The sequence below is a fragment of the Dermacentor silvarum genome, chromosome 8, assembly GCF_013339745.2.
Source record: "Dermacentor silvarum isolate Dsil-2018 chromosome 8, BIME_Dsil_1.4, whole genome shotgun sequence".
NCBI classification, from domain to species: Eukaryota; Metazoa; Arthropoda; class Arachnida; order Ixodida; family Ixodidae; genus Dermacentor; species Dermacentor silvarum.
In genome coordinates, this window is record NC_051161.1 from 33,561,143 (window position 1) to 33,582,334 (window position 21,192).

Sequence of the window (21,192 nt, forward strand, 5' to 3'; positions counted from 1 at the left end):
GTGCGTCCGTCCGTGCATGACCGACACTTTCTTGCGCTTGTGAGAAATCAACTGTGCGCGATTTCAAAATTGTTGGGCCGGCTCTTTAACGCGCATTTACAGCGTCGTTCTGGCGTGCCAAGTGACTCTTTGTCGTGGTGTGGAACTCTTATTGAATGTTCATCATATCCGATGGAGGGTATCGAGCACTGAGTATATGTATCGTGAATATGTACATACACGAATGAAACTAGAATGACATCGCGCTTTAATAACGCATCATTACATTTTTTCGCAGCCAAACTTGCGTCTAAAGAAAAGGGGTGAAGTCTATGTGTACACCGTCCCGTCAATACGCTCTTCTTTTGAAACTGAACTTTTGCGCCTCAACAGAACAGTGACATAATAGCGTTAGTAATAAGATTATTAATCAGTGTGACCTGATACTGAGATTAAAGCCTAGCTCCTATTTTCAATAAAAAAGGGCCACTTTTGATGGTCTGAGAAACATTGGAGTACTGATTACTCCGGCCTTCACGAGGGTGTAACTGCGTGTTCAGTATTTTAATTTGGTTTTGTGAGTCAATGTACTTCTCTGCGGAGTACGTTTACTTTGTTTCGATTTGAGTGAGCGTACGTCAGATGAATTAAAAAGCAGTTAGCTTTGTTTTTTTTTTCTGGTGCATAAAGCGTGACTTCTCAGCGGAACCTATTCTTAGATAGAACAGCGTCATTTTCTTTCTGTCAGACAGTGTAAGTTCAATTCCTGCCTGCACACTGTTACCCACGCTGAGGAGCTCGATCAAAATAGAAAGAAACATCAGCATAAAACAAAATGGTCGGGGTTTGAAGAACAACCGTAGTAAAAGAAAGAAATCCTCTAGTAGTGTGAGTGTTGCCTTACTAATCCGCAACTGTGTCGAGTCGCACCTTCGCCTTTCAGAACTTCGGACCAGTGTGCGATACAACGCGAAGCCGACGTGGGCACACCGGCGTCAGCTGGTCATGCACGGAGTGTTTTCTTCGACAGAGGCTGTATGTGCGCTTGCTATATACATTACGTAATGATGTGCGTTTTCAACTTTACAGTCGTGCTAGTACGTCTTCGAGTTGCTGATTTTTACATGAAGAGTGTTCCTTGATTGCGTGCTATAATACAAAGGCGAAACCAAGAAAAGAAAGTACAAATCATCAAGAGTCGGCTGAGTGTGCGTCGGTCCTTACCGCGAAACGTGACGCGCGCGCGTGACGTGTGCGAGCGTCAGCACATCGGCACGCGATGCGTGCAACACGTGCACCGCAAGCAGGCAGCGAACGTCCGGACCTAAGCGGGCGACGAGTGACGCGTTTCCCATTTTCCCACGCTACAGTTCCGCCTTCTCCAGACGCGCAGCGGCGTTTCGGCGACAAAACGACTTGCAGAGCAAAAGTGCGCGCCCAGCGATTCCCCCCTCCCTAGGACGATAAAGCCTCGCAAGTCGGGGGAGAAGAGACAACGGAGGCTGGCGCGGGGGGCACGGGGGCCCCCGCGTAGGGTGACATCGGTGTAACGATCCTTTCTGGCAGACAGAGAGCAACCCAGCACTGGTGGCGGCCAGAAACAGAATACCCCCAAAAGGGCGAGCGGTGGTCTCTCTCGAAACGCCAAAGACAAAAAGGAAGCCAGCGCGAACTTGGCTACCGCGCCACCAAAAAAGAAGCCGCGCACGGCGGAAACGGCTCGTTTCTCCCCCACCACTGCTGCTGTTGCTGCCGCCGCCGCTTCCCAAACTCTCCAGAAAGCTCAGGAGCGGAGCGGAGCCAACGTTGAGGAGTTGAGCGCCCCATAGCTTCTGCCGCACACACACACACACTCGCACACGAGCGACCATCGTCACCGTCGAATCGCTGCGTGCTCACGCAACCTAGGCCCGTGATGGTGTTTCATTCCCGTTTCTTTTTGTTTCTTCTGCGCGGCTTATAACCGCTGCTTTTCCGTACTGGCCTCCGCTGCTGCTGCTGCTCCGGTGTTCGTCTCGCGCCGACGAGCGATCATTATAATACGCGAAAAAAAGCGGATCAAGCCCCCCTCAGGAGGCAGGCAGGCGCAACACAATGCAGCAACACGAGCAGCAACACAAACGAAAGCGCAAAGAAAGAGGAGGTGTGCCTCGTTCCCTTCCTCCGCTCCGCTTTTCTGTACCCTCTGTTACTCCTCCTCCTCTCTATCATCTCCCGCCGAATAAAATGAAGCGAAAAACGAAAGCTTTTTCCGGTCGCCGAGGAGAAAATCGTGACGGGCTGCTGCTGCGGGAGGGGAGGAGACTCCCTGGGAGTGCGGAGCAGGTTGTCCGCCGCCGTGCCGGCAACCCTGCCTGGGCACGCACTCGCAAGGGGCGAACCGTCGTTGAGGGGCAAAGAATCCGACGGAGCGGCTGTACAACTATGCGGCAGCACGATAAGTTCTTGTAGTGGCAGTCTAGTATCCATCGAATCAAATGACGAGAAATGGCCGTTCCATAAGCTTCAAGAGCTCAGTGATTAGCTTAAGTGTACGCACGTGATTAATACGGTATCAAACCCTGTTGAATAATGAAGGCATAACTAATTTTTTATTATTTAACAATATATACAATATGACTTTACTACCTTGATATTGAAATGTGTTCGACGGAGGGAGAAAACATTTAAAGGATAAGTAGTAATAATGAAGAAAAACGCGAGCGGCTCAGCATGGTAACTTCGTATATGAATGAAATCCAATGTATCTGCGGCGTACGCACAATTTTCATCAGAACATAGCAGTGGAAAGCTTTTCGAGTGAAATATATGATTGAGAAAATATTTCTTGATCTGTCGCATGCATTTCGGTGACCGCCTATACAGCCGAGCTTGATGCGCCTTAGAAATACGTTATAGCGATTATTCGTTATAAGGGTATATGGGTTATACAACGAAGCAGTGGCTTTTTGAGTATGCTCTCTGAGTTACATCGAGAACAAAGTAGCGAGGAGCAAAAAGCAAAAAAAAAATGGTATGATCAGAATTTATTATATTGGGTTTATTGCTGTCCAACCGTACGAAGTCCAAGAAACGTTGCGACAAAGGAACGCGTCAGCCATTTCAGGAATTCCGACGCTCCGCACGGACATCCACTGCAGCGGAAAGCGGTATCTCATGTGTGACCGCTATAGAAGGATCGCTGCCCTAGGCTAATCTAAATGCATGGTTGCGTAAATAACAAGTTCGACACCGGAAGACGCACCTGCGCCGCGCGCACAGTCGCTCCGAAACTGAAAGCGGACCTCTAGCGACTGCGCATGAGTCAGTGGGCGCCACCTTACGGCGAGCGACGGTAGTAGGGGAAGATGGCGTATATCAACATTGCAGAATGGACACCGGAGCACGTCGCGGACTGGTTAAGAGGTAATTACTCATTAATCCTTTCTGAATCTAGCTCTCTAACGTGCCTACAAGCATGCCGGATCGTCCTAGATGCGTAAACTCTTTGCTGCATGCGTCTGGCCGCGAGAAATCGTCTCGTACTCGCCGCCGTCGAAGGGAGTTGACCAACGCTGGCTAGGTGATGGGATGTTCCCTAGCAGCGGAGGAATTCTTGATGCAGCCGAGTTCCTTGCCTTATCGCTGTCTAAGGTCAGTGCGTCCTGCAAAGTTCAGACTTACGGAGGACTTTTGGCGAGAGTCGCCACGAACGTCTAGACTTCTGATTGCGCGTAGTAACGCGTGCTTCTAGATTATCGAGTTAGCGTGAAATCGACCGTTTAAAGGGACGGCGGTTTGCTACACTGACGACGACGTTCTCGGGAAGCGCGCTTGTCAGTTGCATCGCCGCGTGAAAGGTTACCGAATGATTGCGTAATTATCTTCGATCACTTCGCACTTGCCGGTTTCTGTTTGTATCGACAGCTGACTGGAGAGTTCGTTTTCCCGACCGTAATGAAGCAGTTCGCTTTGGTCGTTCCGGAACCGGCGCATTTAAAGCGCAGGATGAAAAGTGCGCGCGCGGACCGAAGAAAAATCGATTTTGTCGCACGTGGCGGTCTTGTGCGTCGCAGTGCTCGCCTTTGCTTCCGTTTTTGATCCGTAGGAGCGAAACCAACGAGACTGCTTGATTACCGGATGAAAGAACGGATCGAGTTAAACTTGTGTTGTTCCTTTCAACTTGCCTGTCAAATGTTGTGCGCTGTTTATTTTCTGAGCGAAATCGGGTTTATACTCACACCTCCTGCATCTTACGCTGCTTTTTCTTTTCGCGATAGTTCGATGCTGTGCCGGTAGATAAAATGCCAATTCGATTGTCGCGCGATGTTAGCCAACACCTCCTAGTCTAGGTGTTGTGTTAGCGCGGCTTCGGGTTCCCGCGCGGACTTCACCGTGCGGTGTTTCTCTTGGCTTTCGTATTTTCGTATGCGAGCCGTGTGTCGTGCTTCTTTCCTTTTTGTGTGACTCAGATGATTACGGTGGCGGTTGTTTCACGCCGCGATGACTCAAGGTCTACCGCCCGAGTCATACTGCGCTCTCATTAAGAGCGCGCGCCGCTTCCGTGGCTGACTGCGTGCTGTATCTTTTTCCTTTTAACTCTTTTTCTGACCGTGTGTTCCAGACAGGCGGTGAGAGGCGGTTTGTTAGTGCTTTGTTTTATGCGGCTGGGCCTCTGCTTCGCGCTACTTGCCAATAGCGTTTCCTGCGACTTTTTCGCGGTCGAAGAAAGTGTGGGAGAGAGTGCGTGTGAACTGAGAGACCCGCGGACGGTCTTTCATTGTCGCCCTTGCTTTGCTCAAACGCACGTTAAGTGGTTGAGGAAAGGTGTCATTAAAGGATCTGAGACAATACTGCCCCGACGGGAACAAGCCGTGACCTAATTTTTACTCTGCAATTACGTGCATGATTGTTCTATGTTTTCATGGACGCGAGCCTAATCAGCTGTCCAGGTTATAAAAGCTGGTTGTGTTAGCCAGCCGATGAATCTCTGCCAATGTATGCCAATGCCAAGCATTATGCCAATGTATGCAAATTGTTGGTGACTGTCGTTCTGGCAGCGCATGAAAATTGCACGTGACACTTGCAGACAACTGGTTTTTTGTGCTGTAAGGTGATGCGTCTTCATCTGTTTATGCTGTGTATATATATGTTACAGGTGTACTGAACATCCCAGCGTATCAGTGCTTTTATGCATTTGGTGCATATAAGCAAGTGCTCATTGTGCTTTAAGGCATATTTTGCAGCAGTAGAACAGAATGTAAACAAATTGTCGTGTTCCATGGCTTCCGTGAATGAAGAGGCAGACTGTACTTGAAACTAGCGGCAACTTAACGTGGCAGAATGACAGCCAAGAAATACGAGGTGTGACAAAAAAAAAAAAAAAAAAAAGAGATTGGTCCAATAAATCATTGTACTTACAGAATCAGTACTCCATGACATCATTGCCTTCAAAGTAATCCCCTTCAGCATTCACACACTTCTGCATTTCGTGCTGTCATTGCTGGTAACAGTTCTAGAACAAGGTTCTTTGAAGGCCCTTCAGGAGATTCTCCGTTTTTGCCTGAACCTCTTCAACTGAGGTAAAATGGATTCCCTTTAAGCAAGATTTAACTTTAGGAACTAAAAGAAAAAGTCGCATGGAGTCAACTCAGATGAATAAGGAGGATGCCCCATCACAGTAATGTTTTTGCTGGTAAGAAACTGCTTGACAGATAGGGCTGTGTGAGCGGGTGCATTGTCCTGGCGCAACAGCCATCCATTCTCCACAACTGTGGCCTTTTTTTCCTAATTTTCTCACGAAGTCTTTTTAGTACTTTAATGTAGTACTGCTGCTTAACAGTCTGACCACTGGGAACCCACTCAATCATTACAATTCCATTAATGTCGAAAAAGACAATTTACGCTGCATTGAATTTCGACATGCATGCTTTTTTTTGGGTCTTGGAGATCCTGGAGAATTCCAATGCATCGACTGGTGCTTACTTTCTGGGTCATAGGTAAAAATCGCATATCTCATCACATGCTACAACAGATTACAACAAATTTGGCTCGTTTGCAGTGCGTTCTAACATGTCCACACATGCGTCTTTACGGCACTGTTCTTGGTCATCAGACAGAACTTTTGGAGCAACCTTCGCACAAATATTCCTCATGTGTAATTCGTCAGTTAAAATGCGTCGAACAGCTTCCCTATCCAAGTTAACCAACTCCACCACTGCACGAACACTTAATATTCGGTCACCACAGATCACGTCACTAAATTTGGCAATGTTTTGGGCTGTAATCGTTGACCTTGGGTGCCCAGCACATTCATCATCTTCCACACTATTCCTTCCCCCTGAAAACCGCTTATGCCATCCAAACACAAGTGCACGAGACAAAGTTTCGTCTCCGTAAGTCTTGGTTAACGTTTGCAATGTTTCCGTGGCTGATTTCTTAAGTTTCACAAGAAACTTGATGTTGATTCGCTGTTCGGTTTTTACATGAGACATTTTTCCAGCAGAATGCAGTTGCACGTGTTCATTCAATGACGCAGCACTCCCAACTGGCATGATCGGTTCAGTCGAAACTGGTCGCATGAATAGAGGAGGTGTGTGGGATGACGTGAGCAAAACATTGTTGCCAACTCCACTCTTTTTCAAGCTACACACTTAGTCTAGTTTTTTTTGTGTCACACCTCGTACGAAGGGCAAAATGCAATGAAAAGTTGGTCGCAATCACGAATGCACCAACTACGACAGATAAGCAGCAACTGCAGTTGCTGCTAGGGCTCATAAATTACTATGGAAAGTTTGTTCCGACTCTGTCATCTATACTGTTTCCCCTGAACAAGCTCTTACGCACGACCGAAGCTTGGGAATGGAATGCCGCTTGTCAAAGTGTGTTAGTACATGTAAAGAAACTGCTAACGTCAAACCGGAACACGACACATATAAAGAAAAATTGTGGGCTGAAACTAAGTTTATGTCCTGTATGGTCATTGGAGTTTTGACTGCACTCCACTGAAAAGGGTAGTTACGCATATACCAAAGCTAATTTCTGCAATGTCTTTTGGATGGCAGCCACAGTATCCTGTGCTGCACAAGCTTACTTGTAATTCTTCCATATTTTCATATTGATGTCTTATTTACTTATTGGATGTTTTTGTTAAGACAGTTAAACATTTCTGAGCGCACTGCAACAGTGACATAAAGAAGCTATCTCTCTGGCAAAACAGTTGTTTCTGGCAGTCTTCATCAAGAATTGGGTGACGTTCACTGATAACTCCATCGATTGCTCAGTATTCTTTAAACAGACGCTTAAGAGAAAAATGATTTCATATATATTAGTAAATTACCATACTACAATACCAAAAACACTGATTTTACCACGAGAAGGGGCTTAGTAAGCTAGAAAAGGGTCAAAAAGAAAAAGACGGGTGGCGATGCCGCCTTAAAGTTTCCGCACCAGCTTGTTGTGACATCATGAATTTTGACTGTGTCTGCTAGGACCTAGTCAACTGTTTATTGGTAAAAATGGACTACATTGTGTTCTAACAAAGTCAAAGAGTCAACATAACGAGTTTTTGGAACTTTTACTGCACCAACACGACCCAAATATGAAAAAAAAATGCTTTGAAATCTGCGATGTCACGTTGACGCACCGGCCCTGGGGTTCCGGCTCGAAATAAGAAAATGCAACTTTCACCTTCATTTTGACTTCTAATAATCAACCTATTACTGTGAAGTAATTAAATTACAATTTTCAAAGAATACTCAAACTAATTTAGTGCTTCTCTTCAGTGTCATTTTAACATTATTGATCTTCTGGGACATGCAATAATAGTGGAACTTAAGCCGACAATTGCTGGTGCTCTATTGCCACACCTTGTTTCACTTTTTGTTTGTGTCTATTTTCACCTTATTATCAGTGTTATCAGGTTGTTGCTCTGTGCAAAGTGCGCCTGCAGTACAATGTTGTTGCCAATTCTCTAGAAGAGGAAGTTTCGTCTGATCATATTTCATGTGCTTCATGAATAGGGTTGTACATTCTCAAATGTACACAAGTGCGAGTGATTCATCTCGAACTAACAGTGAGACATGTGTAAATAGCAGACGAATGTGACTCTCGGGATTAGATTCAGCGACCAACGACTGTGATTACAGGCCTAGTTAAGATTTAAGTGTTGCTTGTCTTTCTGGGCACATGTTTGCCCAATAAGCAGATAGATTCGCAATCCACACTTTTGGCAGTGTCTGGATCTTCACCGTCACTGCAACATGACAATATATTCTAAGACAAGCATTGATTTTGAGACAACCTTTCTTCAGATGTATGGCAAAAGGCATTGGTGTTCCATATAGTATTACCATAAAGTGCATGAGGAAGGCCGATTAGGAAAATGCTAAGCGTTCGAAGCCGCCTTCTGTTTATAAGTACCATGTGGAAATGCCACGAGGGCGGTGGATAATATTTGTGTAGCTCTTCTGTGCTGCTTTACAACTATATTAATCCTACTTAATGATAAGAGATATTGCACACAACAACTATTCCACAGTGAAAGAAAACAAAACAACAACTCTGGAACGTGACACTGGTCTCTTGTGAAACCTGCTCAACAGGGACGTCACTGCTCCTCAAACTTCCATTGTATGTTTGAAGGGATGAAGTGGGTCTGATGTGCTTAAAAGTGTCTTATGTGCATAAAAAGGGGAGGTCTGTGGTTCCCGACATGTATCACTGACACTGGAAAAACTGATTTTCTAGCTAAGTTTTTTTCACAACTTTGTTCTTGTTTTGCACATGCAGGCCTGGACGACATTATTATTCCATATGTGCACTTCTTCCTCAACAACAACATCGATGGCCACCACCTGCTCACCCTCGGTCCAGATGATCTCACTAGCCTCAACATTTCCAAGGTCGGCCACCAAGAACTTATCCTCGAGGCAGTGGACCAGCTACGTCAGCTGGTGAGTTGGTCATGGCTGCTGGAGGATAAAGGGCGAATGTGGGTAAATCTCTGGGCAAATGCGCTATTGCCAGCAAACATTTACAGATGGGGAGTCATGATTTGTACTGCAGGAATTCATGAGCTAGCTGCATGTTGCAAAGCAGCAAGGCAAAATATTGCTCTTATACCGGTGCACATATTGTCAGACATGACCAAAAAAAAAAAAGCACTAGTAGAGTCAAGGACATCAAATAGTGACAAACTAACAGCATACGAGAATAAGATTAAAGCTTCCACAAAGTGAAGTCTCTGCCTCTAAATTGTCTCTATTTGGTGACAGTCATCGCTAGGCAAGATTTAATTCATCCTTCCCATCTGTGTTTTGTATTTAAATGAAATAGCTTTTGCTTCTCAGGGCCTATAGCTATTATGGTAGGGCTGCTCCTGCTATGCACCATTCAGATGGTGTCTTGTGCAAAGCTTGAATTAAGTGTCGTTTCGCTTCCACATAATGCATGCTTGTCACTCGTTAACATTGACGAGTTGCCACACGAAGATACACACACATGGAAGTAAAATCTATTTCGCAGAAAGCTTCAGTTTGTTTGCACTTTTGGGAAAACTGACTGACACCAGGCTTAAGTAGATGACATAACCATTAGCTCACATCCAGAGTGTGCGACGAATGTGGAGCACTCACGATGTGGCATCAACCACAATGAGAAATGGCAAATTTTGGGCTCAAAGCTCTATTTTACCGTAAGAGCTTATGGCCCTCTACATTCAGCTCTAGCGAAGGGTGTTACGAAAATTGTCATCACGCTCTCAAACTTTAGTGCAAGTGGGGCACAGGGCACTTGGCAGGGATCATCTGAGCTGTAATTGTTAGCCAGTAGCTGCCGAGAGGACAGTTGCCGCTAGGCGCACACTTTTGGTAATTATGTGTGCAATGCTAAACGTGCCTCTTTTCCTTTGTCTGTGCACACCAGTACCACTCACTGGAATGTGACTGTGCATAGCATGCCCCTAATGTGATGTTAATTGTAGTATAAGCAAGGAGACTAATGTGTGCACCTCCTGATCATGTCAGTGTTTGTGTGGTATTAGAGGAATAGTGCTTTGCATAGTGATTAGGAGAATGTCGTTTACGGCAGCTAACCACTGATTGAGCCTGCTGACTGATGAATACTCCACCATCTTAACTCTGAAAAGGTAATTTTGTGGCAAGCAAAGCTCCAGAAGTTGCTAGTTCATCATTTGTATGCAAAAATAAACGAGATGAGGTTAGTTATGGAGCTGTACCCATTTGGCTCTTTCCACGTAAGAACAATATGTTTTCAGTTTTCACTCAGGAAGGTGGTGAGTAAACATTTCTTGCATTCTTTTTCTATATAATTGCTATGTCACTGTGTATTGATCATAATCGAACTGGAGACCCTGCATCTATATGACACTTGTTTAAAGGGACACTAGAGGCAAATATTAAGTAACGTTGACTGTTAAAATACCATTCCAGAAACCCCGCAGCACTTGTTTTGGGCCAAGTAAAGTCTTAGCTTAATAAAAAATTGTGTCTGAAGGATCCGCATACCATTAGCGCAATTAAAATTGCCCATCCTCAAGTGCATAGTGACGACGTTGCATACTCCATCACCACCCTATACTGCTGTTGGTGAGTAAAATGGCACCAGACAGGTGAAGCTATGGTTCCTTGCACAAAACGCAAATGCGTGGTCATGGAGAAACTGAGCTAGGACAGACTGTTGGATTTGTTGCCGTGGGTCGTTTGGGCATGTCCCAACATCACATGTATGTGGCATTCTCTGCTACTAGCAGCTTGTGAAAGTTTCGCTAGCCAGCAAAACCAGTGCGGCACTACGCAGTAATAAAACTAGTGAAACACGAAAGCACGGGTGGCGCAGAGTCAAGCGAAAACTAAACCTCTCGACTGCCTGCGTCGCTGTTATGGGTAACATCAATGAGTTCTTTTTTTCTGAAAATCGAATAGAATTGGACAAGTAGTGTTTTCTTCTGTCTTATAATGTAATGCAATGATCTTTTTATTACAACTGGTTGAGTACTAGTGACAGAATTATAATAAGGGAGTGCCTACATGATCAGGCTAGTACCTGAATATCGTGGGGGAGTCTCAAGAAGTATCCTGCATTTACCTTAATTTCTCGATTACTAAAGCTCTGTTCGCGATAATATTGACACCTTAGATGTTTTTGAGCATTAATCTATGACTTTAACTTGACATTTGCCTTTAGTGCCCTTTAAGAAAATCTTACTATCTTTTTTTGTGTCTGTCAGTTTGCTCATTGAGGTTAACGCTTGAAACACTGACTTGTCTGTTTTCATGCTAAAACGTGCAGCACTACAAGCTGATCACAGAAAACCTGCAGTCACTGGCGCTGAAGCTTGGCTGCAGAGCACGCAGTGTCTACAATGACATCAAGCGCATGACAACCACAGACCAGGATAACTTCATAAATATTGCCACCAGCGTCCTGGCTGATGTCTCAGAGGTGCTGCTTGCTGTCAAGTCATTCGTCTCATGGCTGGATAGGTGGGGACAGCATGCATCTTTCTTCTGTGTTTGAAAGCGCCTTCTGTTCCTTACCGCAGTGACATGTTTGTATATGAAACTTGTGTATTTAAAATAACTCTGCCTCTGAAAATCTAATGTAAAAGTGAAGGAGCATTTCGTTGCTGCATTTTTGCCCATCAGGTAGTAAATTTGATATGTCAGTCAGTGCATTAAGCTGTCATAATACGTTGTCCATGTGCTTTTGCGCTACTGTGTAAATAATGTCATAATACGTGCGTTTGCTGAGCATATTCATTGCACTGGCATTGTCATAATACTTTAATGTGCAAGGAACTCATCCCATAGAGTTCATGCCTGCAGCTGTTTATTAATGAATTATTGACGATTAATAATCATTCATTGCTATCACTTGTATGCGCAACATTAACTATACTTCACGCTTAAGGCACAAGCTACATTGTGAAAAAAGTTGAGTCATCTTTGTGACCTTTAACTGGTAACTCTTGTGCACTTTCTATTCGGGTTCTGACTTCTTCGTAAGTGTGCATGCTATGATACCTGTGCCATGTCGAATGTTCAGTGAATAAGGCTTTCCCAAATCACTTTAATACTGCCTAGTCCTAGCATCATGACCACTAAGGGAAGGTTAATTTCAAACATTATGCGAATGATGGCTAGTTGTTACACGTCAAGTCCTACAGTTACCTGATGCAAATGTCAAGATGTCCTTTTACTATTTCATACTAATGGTTGTGACATGCCGAGTATTAGTTTCTTCACAAGTGTCTATGCAATGTGTTGTTGAGCACAACCCAGTGTTAAAGGAAACGTGAGCGTCCAGTGCTGATATTTGGCCCATTACAGATGGGTTGCTAGCAAAAGCAGCGTGAATGCACTGCAGAACCACTTATTAGGCAATAACCACTGCCACATGCCGCAGGTCTGCTGCAAACCTCGATGCTTGCATACATGTTGCAGCAGGACATATTAGTTGATTCCACATGCTCTTGTGTTCTGTGACACATGTGTTAGTGCTTGAGCTTTCATCAAGCGGGCTAGTCTGCACAGCCTCTGGCTTCTGGCTGCTTGCAGGGCGCCCTTCGAAGGTCAAGAGCGTTACACCAACATCCGGCAGACGGTGCTCAAACTGGGCATTGAGCTCGCATCCACAGCGCAGAGAGACCACTTTGCAGCCAAGCCCTATGCTGTCATACAGAGCAGTGTGAGTGTTTTGCTAATGTATTGTTTAGTGTGTGCCTATGTCTTCATTGTATATGCAGATTTGCTGTGCTGAGTAGCACTGTAGCTTGATTTAATGATTTTGCTTCATTTCTCTTGATTGAACATGGCAGTAGGTAACAAGATGTTTTCTTGTTAAGGTAGTATGGGTATGCTTAAGCGAGCTTGTGGTAACAGAGGACAGTAGATAGAGTGAGCCTTATCAAGTGAGCAGCACATTCTGTGCACTCTTGATTGTGATTCTATCATGCCGAGTATATGTGCTGGAAAAAAGAAAAGAAATTGCTTCAAAATGATTGTTCTTGAGATCTTGATGCCAGTTCCTTTTCTTCTATGACTTAGTTGGTATTTTTTCAGTGACACCCTGTGTGCATAATTTTGCTAGGAGGTTTGTATCATAACTGGAACAAAATGCAACTGATGATATATATATATATATATTTTTTTGTTTGGGAAGAGTTTGCTCGAATTTGTATGGGCATTTTAATAGGTACTTAGGTTCATACTAATTGACTAGATGGCTGTAGAGATGCTGGTGGTTTAGCATAGGCCAATAATTTGAGGCATGAGCGCGAGTACACAGACCTTGGCCATTCTGTATTGGGTTCATTACGTGTGACTGACATGTACTAATTCCATAAAAATTATGGGAGAACTCATCTCACAATGACTGTCGATGGTAAGGCCATATCTATTTAACATTTGTAGTGGTCATTCCGTTGCTTTGGCTATATGGCTATATGAAGCATGACGACTGTATGACGCTGTCACAGTGATGACAATGGATGACAAAGAAGGAATGACTTCATTGGAACAACAAAGGTGGCATGATGGTGATGGCATCATGGACAATAAGATGACGATTCTGAAATGATGTTCATGGTACATTAACGACGTAACAACGACATGAAGGTAATGGGATGACGATGAGTGTATGCTGACGATGGCGTGATGATGACGATATGATGAGAAACCTGGAATGAGGATGATGGCACGAACACGATGGCATGACGACGACGGTGTGAACATGGATGCATGATAGCAACTGTCTGACGACGACACAATGACGACCATGGCATGACAACTGGTGCATAATCACGATTGGATGACAAAGGAATGACATCAATAGATTTGCAAAGGAGGTGTGACGACAATGGGATGACGTTACTGAAGTGACGATTGTAAATTGATAGCACGACGACGACGTCGACATGATAATGGTGCGATGACGATAACGGTACGGCGAGAGTTAACTCTTTGAGGGTCAATTTTTTTGCCAAATGCGACCTATTCCGAAAAAAATTTACCGCAATTTTTTTTAGAATGGCCATAAAGTGACAGAAATATATTTTCCGTAGGTAAACATGCATTGTTTGTTCTTGTGTACAGATGGACTTCCATAAATACTTATAATAAGAATAAAAAAGTAGATATACTAAAATTGATATATTCACTGAAATAAATATATTGCGAACCATGCACATTGCTACATGTTGAACTTGCTCAACATTAGGAGAGGTCTAACATTCGTAGTTCCCATTCCCCTTGCTCACCAAGAGACTGCCTTTTCTTTGCTGCAGTGCTACAACCTGGCTGACATTTGTGATATCATCATTCAAGAGTGCCATGATTCCCTCATCATCCAGCCTGCTTCCCTTGACGTAGCCACTGTTAAGAAGAAGACAGATGAAGAATGGGTATGTTTTGCATTTCCGGGCGTGTTAGCTAACCTGCGGAATTCCGTTCCTTCCAGCAATTTTATTTCGAGTCCGTGTATTTTCCTTTTGTTGTGCTTTCCCACTGTACACAGAAGATTACTACAGGCATTTATTGTTGTGTCTGTGTCTATGTGTACTGTACTGTTACTGCTGGACCTCTTATGAGCCCTCATTGTGTCTCTATACATGATAATACAGTTGAGCTTGAATATAAATAATACAGATATAATGAAATATTGGATATAATGACAGTATTTTCATGTCGGATGCGACTTGACTTTGTTATGATGAGATTTAACTGCTCACTGTTCCTGAAAACTTCAATAAATCAATTTAATTGTGGTGCTTTATGTGCCAAAACCACAATCTGATTATGAGGCATGTCCGTAGTTGAAGACTCTGGATTAATTTTGACCATCTGGAGTTCTCCAATGTGCAGTGAAATCTATGTACATAAGCGTTTTTGAATTTCTCCCACATCAAAGACTTCACTAGGGCCTAGTGGGTATCAGACCGACGTTTTCATGCTGTAGTGTAGTCATGTCATGGTGCTCAAAATTTGTGATTGAGACTGTGCCCAGTGCTTTTGCACGGGAGGACACAAGACATATGGATCCGTGATTTCACATTATTGCATACTTGATGAGCTGACAGCAACTGTAGCTTTCATTCAACTCCCACAATACTGGGAAACAATATGATAGGGTACTCACTTGTGTATGAGGGTTGCCACAGTGGATTGGTGTACTCATCGACAGATGTGACAGACTCCTAACGTCTATACTTAGGCACCCATGTCACTGCAGGTTGTGGTACAATCGTTTCGTAATGCCCAGCTGGACTTGTTTGTATTAAGCACACTTAAAGTGTTCATGACTTTAGGCTTGGTTCGTGTACAAGCTCAGTACACCAAGGTTATCATGACTACCAGTGGGAACAGGTGCACTTTATGTTGCAAAGACATTGAAAAGGTAGTATGGACCACGCTTTCTTTTTCTCACTTGCGTTCACAGGGCATGCAGATCAATTCATCCTACTCGGGCATCCACGTGGTTGGTGGAGTCAAGTTTCAAAGCCCTAGCCATCGATGTGGCAAAGTGGACGTCGGCGACGAGATTGTTCAGATCAACTACCAGACGGTGGTAAGCACCTTTTTCTGTTATGCTTGTTGCTGTGGTTGGCTGAGTGCTTCTAGATAAAGCACTCTGTCATAATGGTTTATGCGCTTGGCCCATATCATGGTCAGTCACATCAGAGCTAATGTCATGCACTATATTCTTCTGTTGTTTGCCAAGTGTTGAACCTACATACTTTTCTTTTTTCTGATGTCCCGCATTCCAGGTGGGATGGCAGCTGAAGCATCTGGTCTACATGCTTCAGGAGCACCCCACTGAAGTCTTGCTTACCCTGAAGAAAAGGCCACGACACACAAATATCTTGGGGCAGGTCAGTACTGTGAAGCTTTCTTTGTTTATCTTTTTTATGCAGTGCTGTTATATTTTCTTAGAGGGGTTTCTGATCTGTGTTCCAGGGAATATAAGGGTTATGTGTGCAATTTCTTTTCATTCTGCAAACACCCAAATTACTGTGAATGTGTTGCAACAGAATGTTCACTTGAGAGGCTGGTCATTGTTGCATGTGAGCTCTTCTCTTGTCGGAGCGCAGCAGATACTATTGTTTTATGCGTTTTTCAGTGCCTCCGTGAAGTATTTCTTGTGTTTTTTGTGTCTGACCTTGCACAGGTAATAGTGTTGAGGCCATACAGGATACCATTAAAGAAGGTTACCTATGGAAAGGTGATGTGGCCAGAGAATGGTGTCCAGCCAGTAAACATTGAAGAAGTCTTTCCTGTCAAGACACAGCAAGAGCCTGCAAGCCCAAGGCAAGCAGAAGTTTGTGTCCTTTTGCCAGTGAGATATGTGAAATACAGTAAATGCTCTTCAATACAAACTCTGTTACAGCATATTTTCTGAACAACTAGCAGTTGAGACACCTCTGTTCGATGCGCTTATCTTAAGCTGAGCTTTGGTGAGGTGAACAGATTAGCAATGTCTATTCATGTTTGTTTCAAATAGTTTGTAGTAATAGTAATTTTTGGCTTAAAACATGGCTTGACAATGCATTTGCACACTTGAATTATAGTGCCCTCAAGTGTGCTTGTCAATAAACAAAGCCCGTATATTGGCCTCTTGAAACTTGCTTTGGGTACTAGGCCTATGTGTGAACTTTATCCTCTGGTTCCTGGAGTGGGGAGCTGGATGTGAGTGCGTGAAGCTGAAGCGCACGTATGCTTTCCCACACTTAGGGCGGTGCTGCGGGAGGTGGAGGACGACGACTCTGCTTTTCTGCCGGATGCAGCTGTGCAGAGTGCCACATCGACAACAACTGCCTCAGTTGCAGCACCGTCATCCATCCGAGCTCAAGTATTCCCTCCACGATCACGGGCGGCCATTCATCGGCGAGCCACAGTCAGTGGTGCATCCCCTACAGTCACGAAGGCACCTGTCAGTCTGCAGGATTTAGTTGCTGGTGGAATCCCTGGTCTCTTCGGTGGTAGTTCGAAGAAGAAAGATGCAGTGTTTCGTTCAGTTTCTCACGATCCTGGCTGTCATGGTGCTGGCGGGAAGTTGACGGTGGCAGACGGATCTTGTGTGGAAGAAGGGAAGGAGCCTGAAACAAAGGGAGCTGAGCATCAGCCAGAGAAAAAGCAGGAGTCAGTGACAAACGCGGCCAAAGATGCACCCATGATGTCCAAGGGCAGGACAGCATCGGACTCGGCGGTTGTTCCTCTCGTAGGGAGGTCCTTCGGAATGGCGGGAACACTTTCTTCACGCCTCAGAGAAGCCCGAGGCCTGACCACTGGGGGTAAGTCACTTGCAGTACTACCTTTGTGTGCAAAGCACAGTTGACTGTGTTTGGTGGTGAACTTGTGCTGTTTTCTTGCCGAGTGCTAATGCCTCTGTCTGTTATGGTAAGTGCGCACGGCTGAACCTCAGATTCTTTTTAAAGGTTTAGGCCCATTACTTGCTGACAAGAAGGGATGACGAACTAAGAAATTAATAAATGGGGCACTTTTTGGAGGTGGAAAACTTATTAGCATGTCTGAAGCAACCATGAGTGTGGAATTTGGAGAGTTGGCAGATACACCTGCTAATTTGCACGCTTATGAAAATAAAGGGGTTGGACTGTGTACTGAGCTTGCTTTCGGAATGCACAAAGTGGCAATGCTCACTGGTCTCCATGACCATTAAGTAGATTGATTTCACCATGTGGTAAATACAGGGTGATCATTTTTAAGTTTTACGGAATTTTTAAAAATAGCCTGTTGCAGATAACATAATTGTAGTCCTTGAGCTGGATTACTCAGAGAGGCGGACGTTACTTGCATGAGAAATCGAAACACATATTCAACTAATTAACAAAAAATATCTAATTATCTTTGGAATTAATTACTTTATGGCACATATTACAATTTACGAATTGTAGCCGGTGATATTGCAAGGCGTATCCACTTGGAATGAATTTCCAGAATGACACCAGTTTGGAGATATGCACCATCAAACTCATCATCAAAATGCACTGTTGTTCCACTTAATTTTTTAAGAAAACACTCTTTTATGCATTGGAGCACAGAAGTAACTGGAATGACCATGTATTTCGTCCCACACTTTGGGAAATAATATCTCGAAGCTGGTGTCATCCAGGAAATTCATTTCAAGTGAATTCGTCTTGTAAGCTCACTGGCTACAATTCGTAAATTGCAATATGTGCCATAAATTAATTAATTATGATGTTAATTAGTGGATTTTTGTTAATTAGTTGAATATGTGTTTCGAGTTGCAGTGCAAATATTGTCCGCCTATCTGAGTAATCCAGCTCAAGGACTAGAATTATGTTATTTGCAACAGGCTATTTTTAAAAGTTCTGTAAAACTTAAAAATGATCACTCTGTATATGAATCCACTGCTGCATTGGCTACTGGCAGTTCTCTTTAGACGAGCACATAACAACAATAGTTAACGTTATTTTTTTTCCCTGTGTGGCAGATTCCCTTGCATTTTCTTCTCTCTCCTCTTCTTTTACATTTTGAAGAAATAAGAAGAAATCGGCTCCTCAATGTGGTCTTTTATGTGGGCTTTATGAAATGCAGTGATAATTTCATACTATGGTTCCAGCCTAGGCACTACGACTCAAGTTTTTCTAGTACCTAAGCATAGTAGCAAGGTGGCTAAGTCTGTAGGCATCCGGGTAATGGCAGAAAACGTGCACATGGTGGAGTTGGTCTATCGTAAGCTGCTTGTATTTATCTGTGTACCAGACCTGCCTCGAAAGTGATGTGGAGCACTGACAAGCATATACTTTTTCGTCCTGCAGAGTCGGCAAAGCATTCCAGTGGACCTCCTGCTCCAGCTAGTGGAAGTCGTGGTGTGGCTGATGTACGTTCAGAAGTTGGGAGCCAGTCGCCACGGGAGAGGAGGCTGTTCGGACCTGGCACGGGCAAACGATCACCCATGGTCACACTCAAGGTTCCCAAGATAGAGGTTGGTGTAGTCTTGACTCCTGAGTAGGCATGAAATAAACCAATAGTTGTTAATACAAAATAGGATCCCATGGAAAGGAAATTAGCCTTCAAACCTTGTAATTTGAAGCTAACTTGCAGAAGGATGCATCTTGTACATCATATTCTGAAACCATGGCAATGCAGCTGAATGAAGTGTATGAAAAGGAAGAATATATGATATGATGATGAGTATCTGCGATCTAGTACATGCTCGTGGCAAACATGCGGCCTATGTAGTATGAATGTCTTTCTTGGAAACACTGACATTTTGAGTTACGCTGGACGACAACCACACAATTAAAATACACACATATATGTGGCTCAGTGTCTTTGTTTTGTGCATATTCTTATCGTGGTCATCTTTTCTCTAGGCCTAAAATGTATATATGTGAGTGCCAACCTGCCTGGCAACAAGTTCTCATGTTGCCAAGAAAACTTCTAGCTCTGCAGCAGAACTGCATCAAATGGCATTAGTTGCTCTCTGCCCACTAAATGCACAGCGCATCAACATTGCTTGTCAAAACAACCCCATTTGTAAATATAGTAAAATGTAAAATATTCTAAAAATGAAGCCCCTTGTTGTGGTTTTAATATCGACACCTTTTCAACAACTGCCTGATGTGCATTACTGTATTACTGGATTATTGTTTTATCTGGCAAGCACACAGAGAGGTTCATTGATTGATTGATTGAGGGGGTTTACTGGCCCAAGGTAACACCGTGGTTATGAGACACACCATAGTGGAGAGATCTGGAATAATTTTAACCACCTGACATTCTTTAATGTACACCCAAAGCTCAGTACATGGGTGTTTTTGCTTTTCATCCCCTTCACAATGCAGCCACAGCTGCTGAGAATTGAACCTGCGACCTCATGCTTAGCAACAGAATGTCATAGCAGTTGAGTCACTGCGGTGGGCAAGCAAAGGAGAGAGTGGTAGCACTTACCCAGTTTACATGGTTGCCCCTCTTTGAAGGATGCATTCTTTTAAGAGTAAGCAAGAGAAAAGCATGTGACCGCTGACTTGTTTTCAGGATTTCTAACCTTATTGCGTTAAGCAGAAGAGCAGAAGTTGACATTGGGAAGGTTCAGTTCATTCGAGACACTCGCATTGATATGTCATGCAGCTCACACTATTTGTGCCATCATTGGGGTGGTGCCTGACATGTCATCTTTGTGATTCTTGCAGGACCTGAAGCACAATCACATGCACAGTAGGTCCAGCAAGGCCAAGGCTCATGAGGCACCTTCAAATGCCCAGGCAAACTCTAGGTAGGCTTTTAATTCATTGTGTTATTGATGCTCTTGATGCTTGTAGAAGGCTTAATTAGTGTGTGCATTCTGTATGGTGTAGCCACGTTCAAGAAGCTACATCTGAATTTGGCTAACTTGATGTGGGTATGGTTTGTAGAACTTGCATCAGTTATCTGAAGGCAGAATTGACTTGATGAATGGCTTTGAAATTATGTCAACCTGTAGCTTATTAACTTGAAATTGTTTTTGATTCCTAGTGTTTTGTAAGACTCAAATGTGTAAGATGTCCTGCACAGCTAAATATTACAGAAATAGTGAAGTGCTCTCTGGCCAATAAAGGACGGGACTACCCCTTGCTTGACAAGGGTTCTTGCATTTTTATTGGTCATTCCTCCTTGTTGGTGATAGTTTATTTTGGTTTATGCGGAAGGAAATACACATGCAGCAAACAAAAATGATTATGGAGAAAACTTAGTGGTAGTGTCCATCTCTGCGCTACATTTCAGTGCATATGGTTCAGTATACCACAGAGAAATATTTCTATCTATGTTTGTGATAGAGGTACAACACACGAGCTGTTATCTTGGCGCACCATAGCTCCAGTGATAATTCTATTACCTGAAATGGTACCGTGAATTGGTACTTTTCTTCTGTACGAATAGCTGAAGGTGTTGTGTGGTGTTGCTGTATAGGCTTGTTGCTAAAGATGCGGAAAAAAAAATGAATATAGTGTTGAATTGACTAACTGTTACAGTGATATATCATTGCCTTGTTGCAAGTGGATTATACTGCTGTGCACTTGTTTGATTGAAAGCACAAGTCTTGAATTGTGCTCTTCGTTACAGTAGCAGCGATGCACACGGTGCAAAGGTTGGTTTCGGTGCCAAGGAATCTCCCAAGAAGCCTCTTGCCCAAGTGAGTGGGATACCTTGCTTTATTTCTTTTTTTCTTTCTTTTTCGGACAGTAAAGTAACT

The 21,192-nt window shown here is 43.8% G+C and overlaps 1 protein-coding gene across 4 annotated transcripts in view; it reads left to right on the forward strand.

Annotated features, from left to right (window-relative positions):
• The first annotated feature begins 3,274 nt into the window (after positions 1 to 3,274).
• The window catches only part of LOC119461000 (uncharacterized), a 41,612-nt gene continuing 23,694 nt past the window's right edge, over positions 3,275 to 21,192 (forward strand). For 2 of the 4 annotated variants that reach the window (XM_037722168.2, XM_037722171.2), the window contains exons 1-12: positions 3,275 to 3,384; positions 8,749 to 8,912; positions 11,269 to 11,462; positions 12,513 to 12,666; positions 14,264 to 14,380; positions 15,415 to 15,543; positions 15,743 to 15,847; positions 16,144 to 16,283; positions 16,707 to 17,266; positions 18,776 to 18,942; positions 20,153 to 20,235; positions 21,063 to 21,132. In XM_037722168.2, coding sequence (XP_037578096.1) covers positions 3,327 to 3,384; positions 8,749 to 8,912; positions 11,269 to 11,462; positions 12,513 to 12,666; positions 14,264 to 14,380; positions 15,415 to 15,543; positions 15,743 to 15,847; positions 16,144 to 16,283; positions 16,707 to 17,266; positions 18,776 to 18,942; positions 20,153 to 20,235; positions 21,063 to 21,132 — 1,941 coding nt within the window. In that variant the 5' untranslated portion in view covers positions 3,275 to 3,326. The remainder of the gene's footprint in view (positions 3,385 to 8,748; positions 8,913 to 11,268; positions 11,463 to 12,512; positions 12,667 to 14,263; positions 14,381 to 15,414; positions 15,544 to 15,742; positions 15,848 to 16,143; positions 16,284 to 16,706; positions 17,267 to 18,775; positions 18,943 to 20,152; positions 20,236 to 21,062; positions 21,133 to 21,192) is intronic. The other 2 variants (XM_037722169.2, XM_037722170.2) reach the window with 2 other exon arrangements.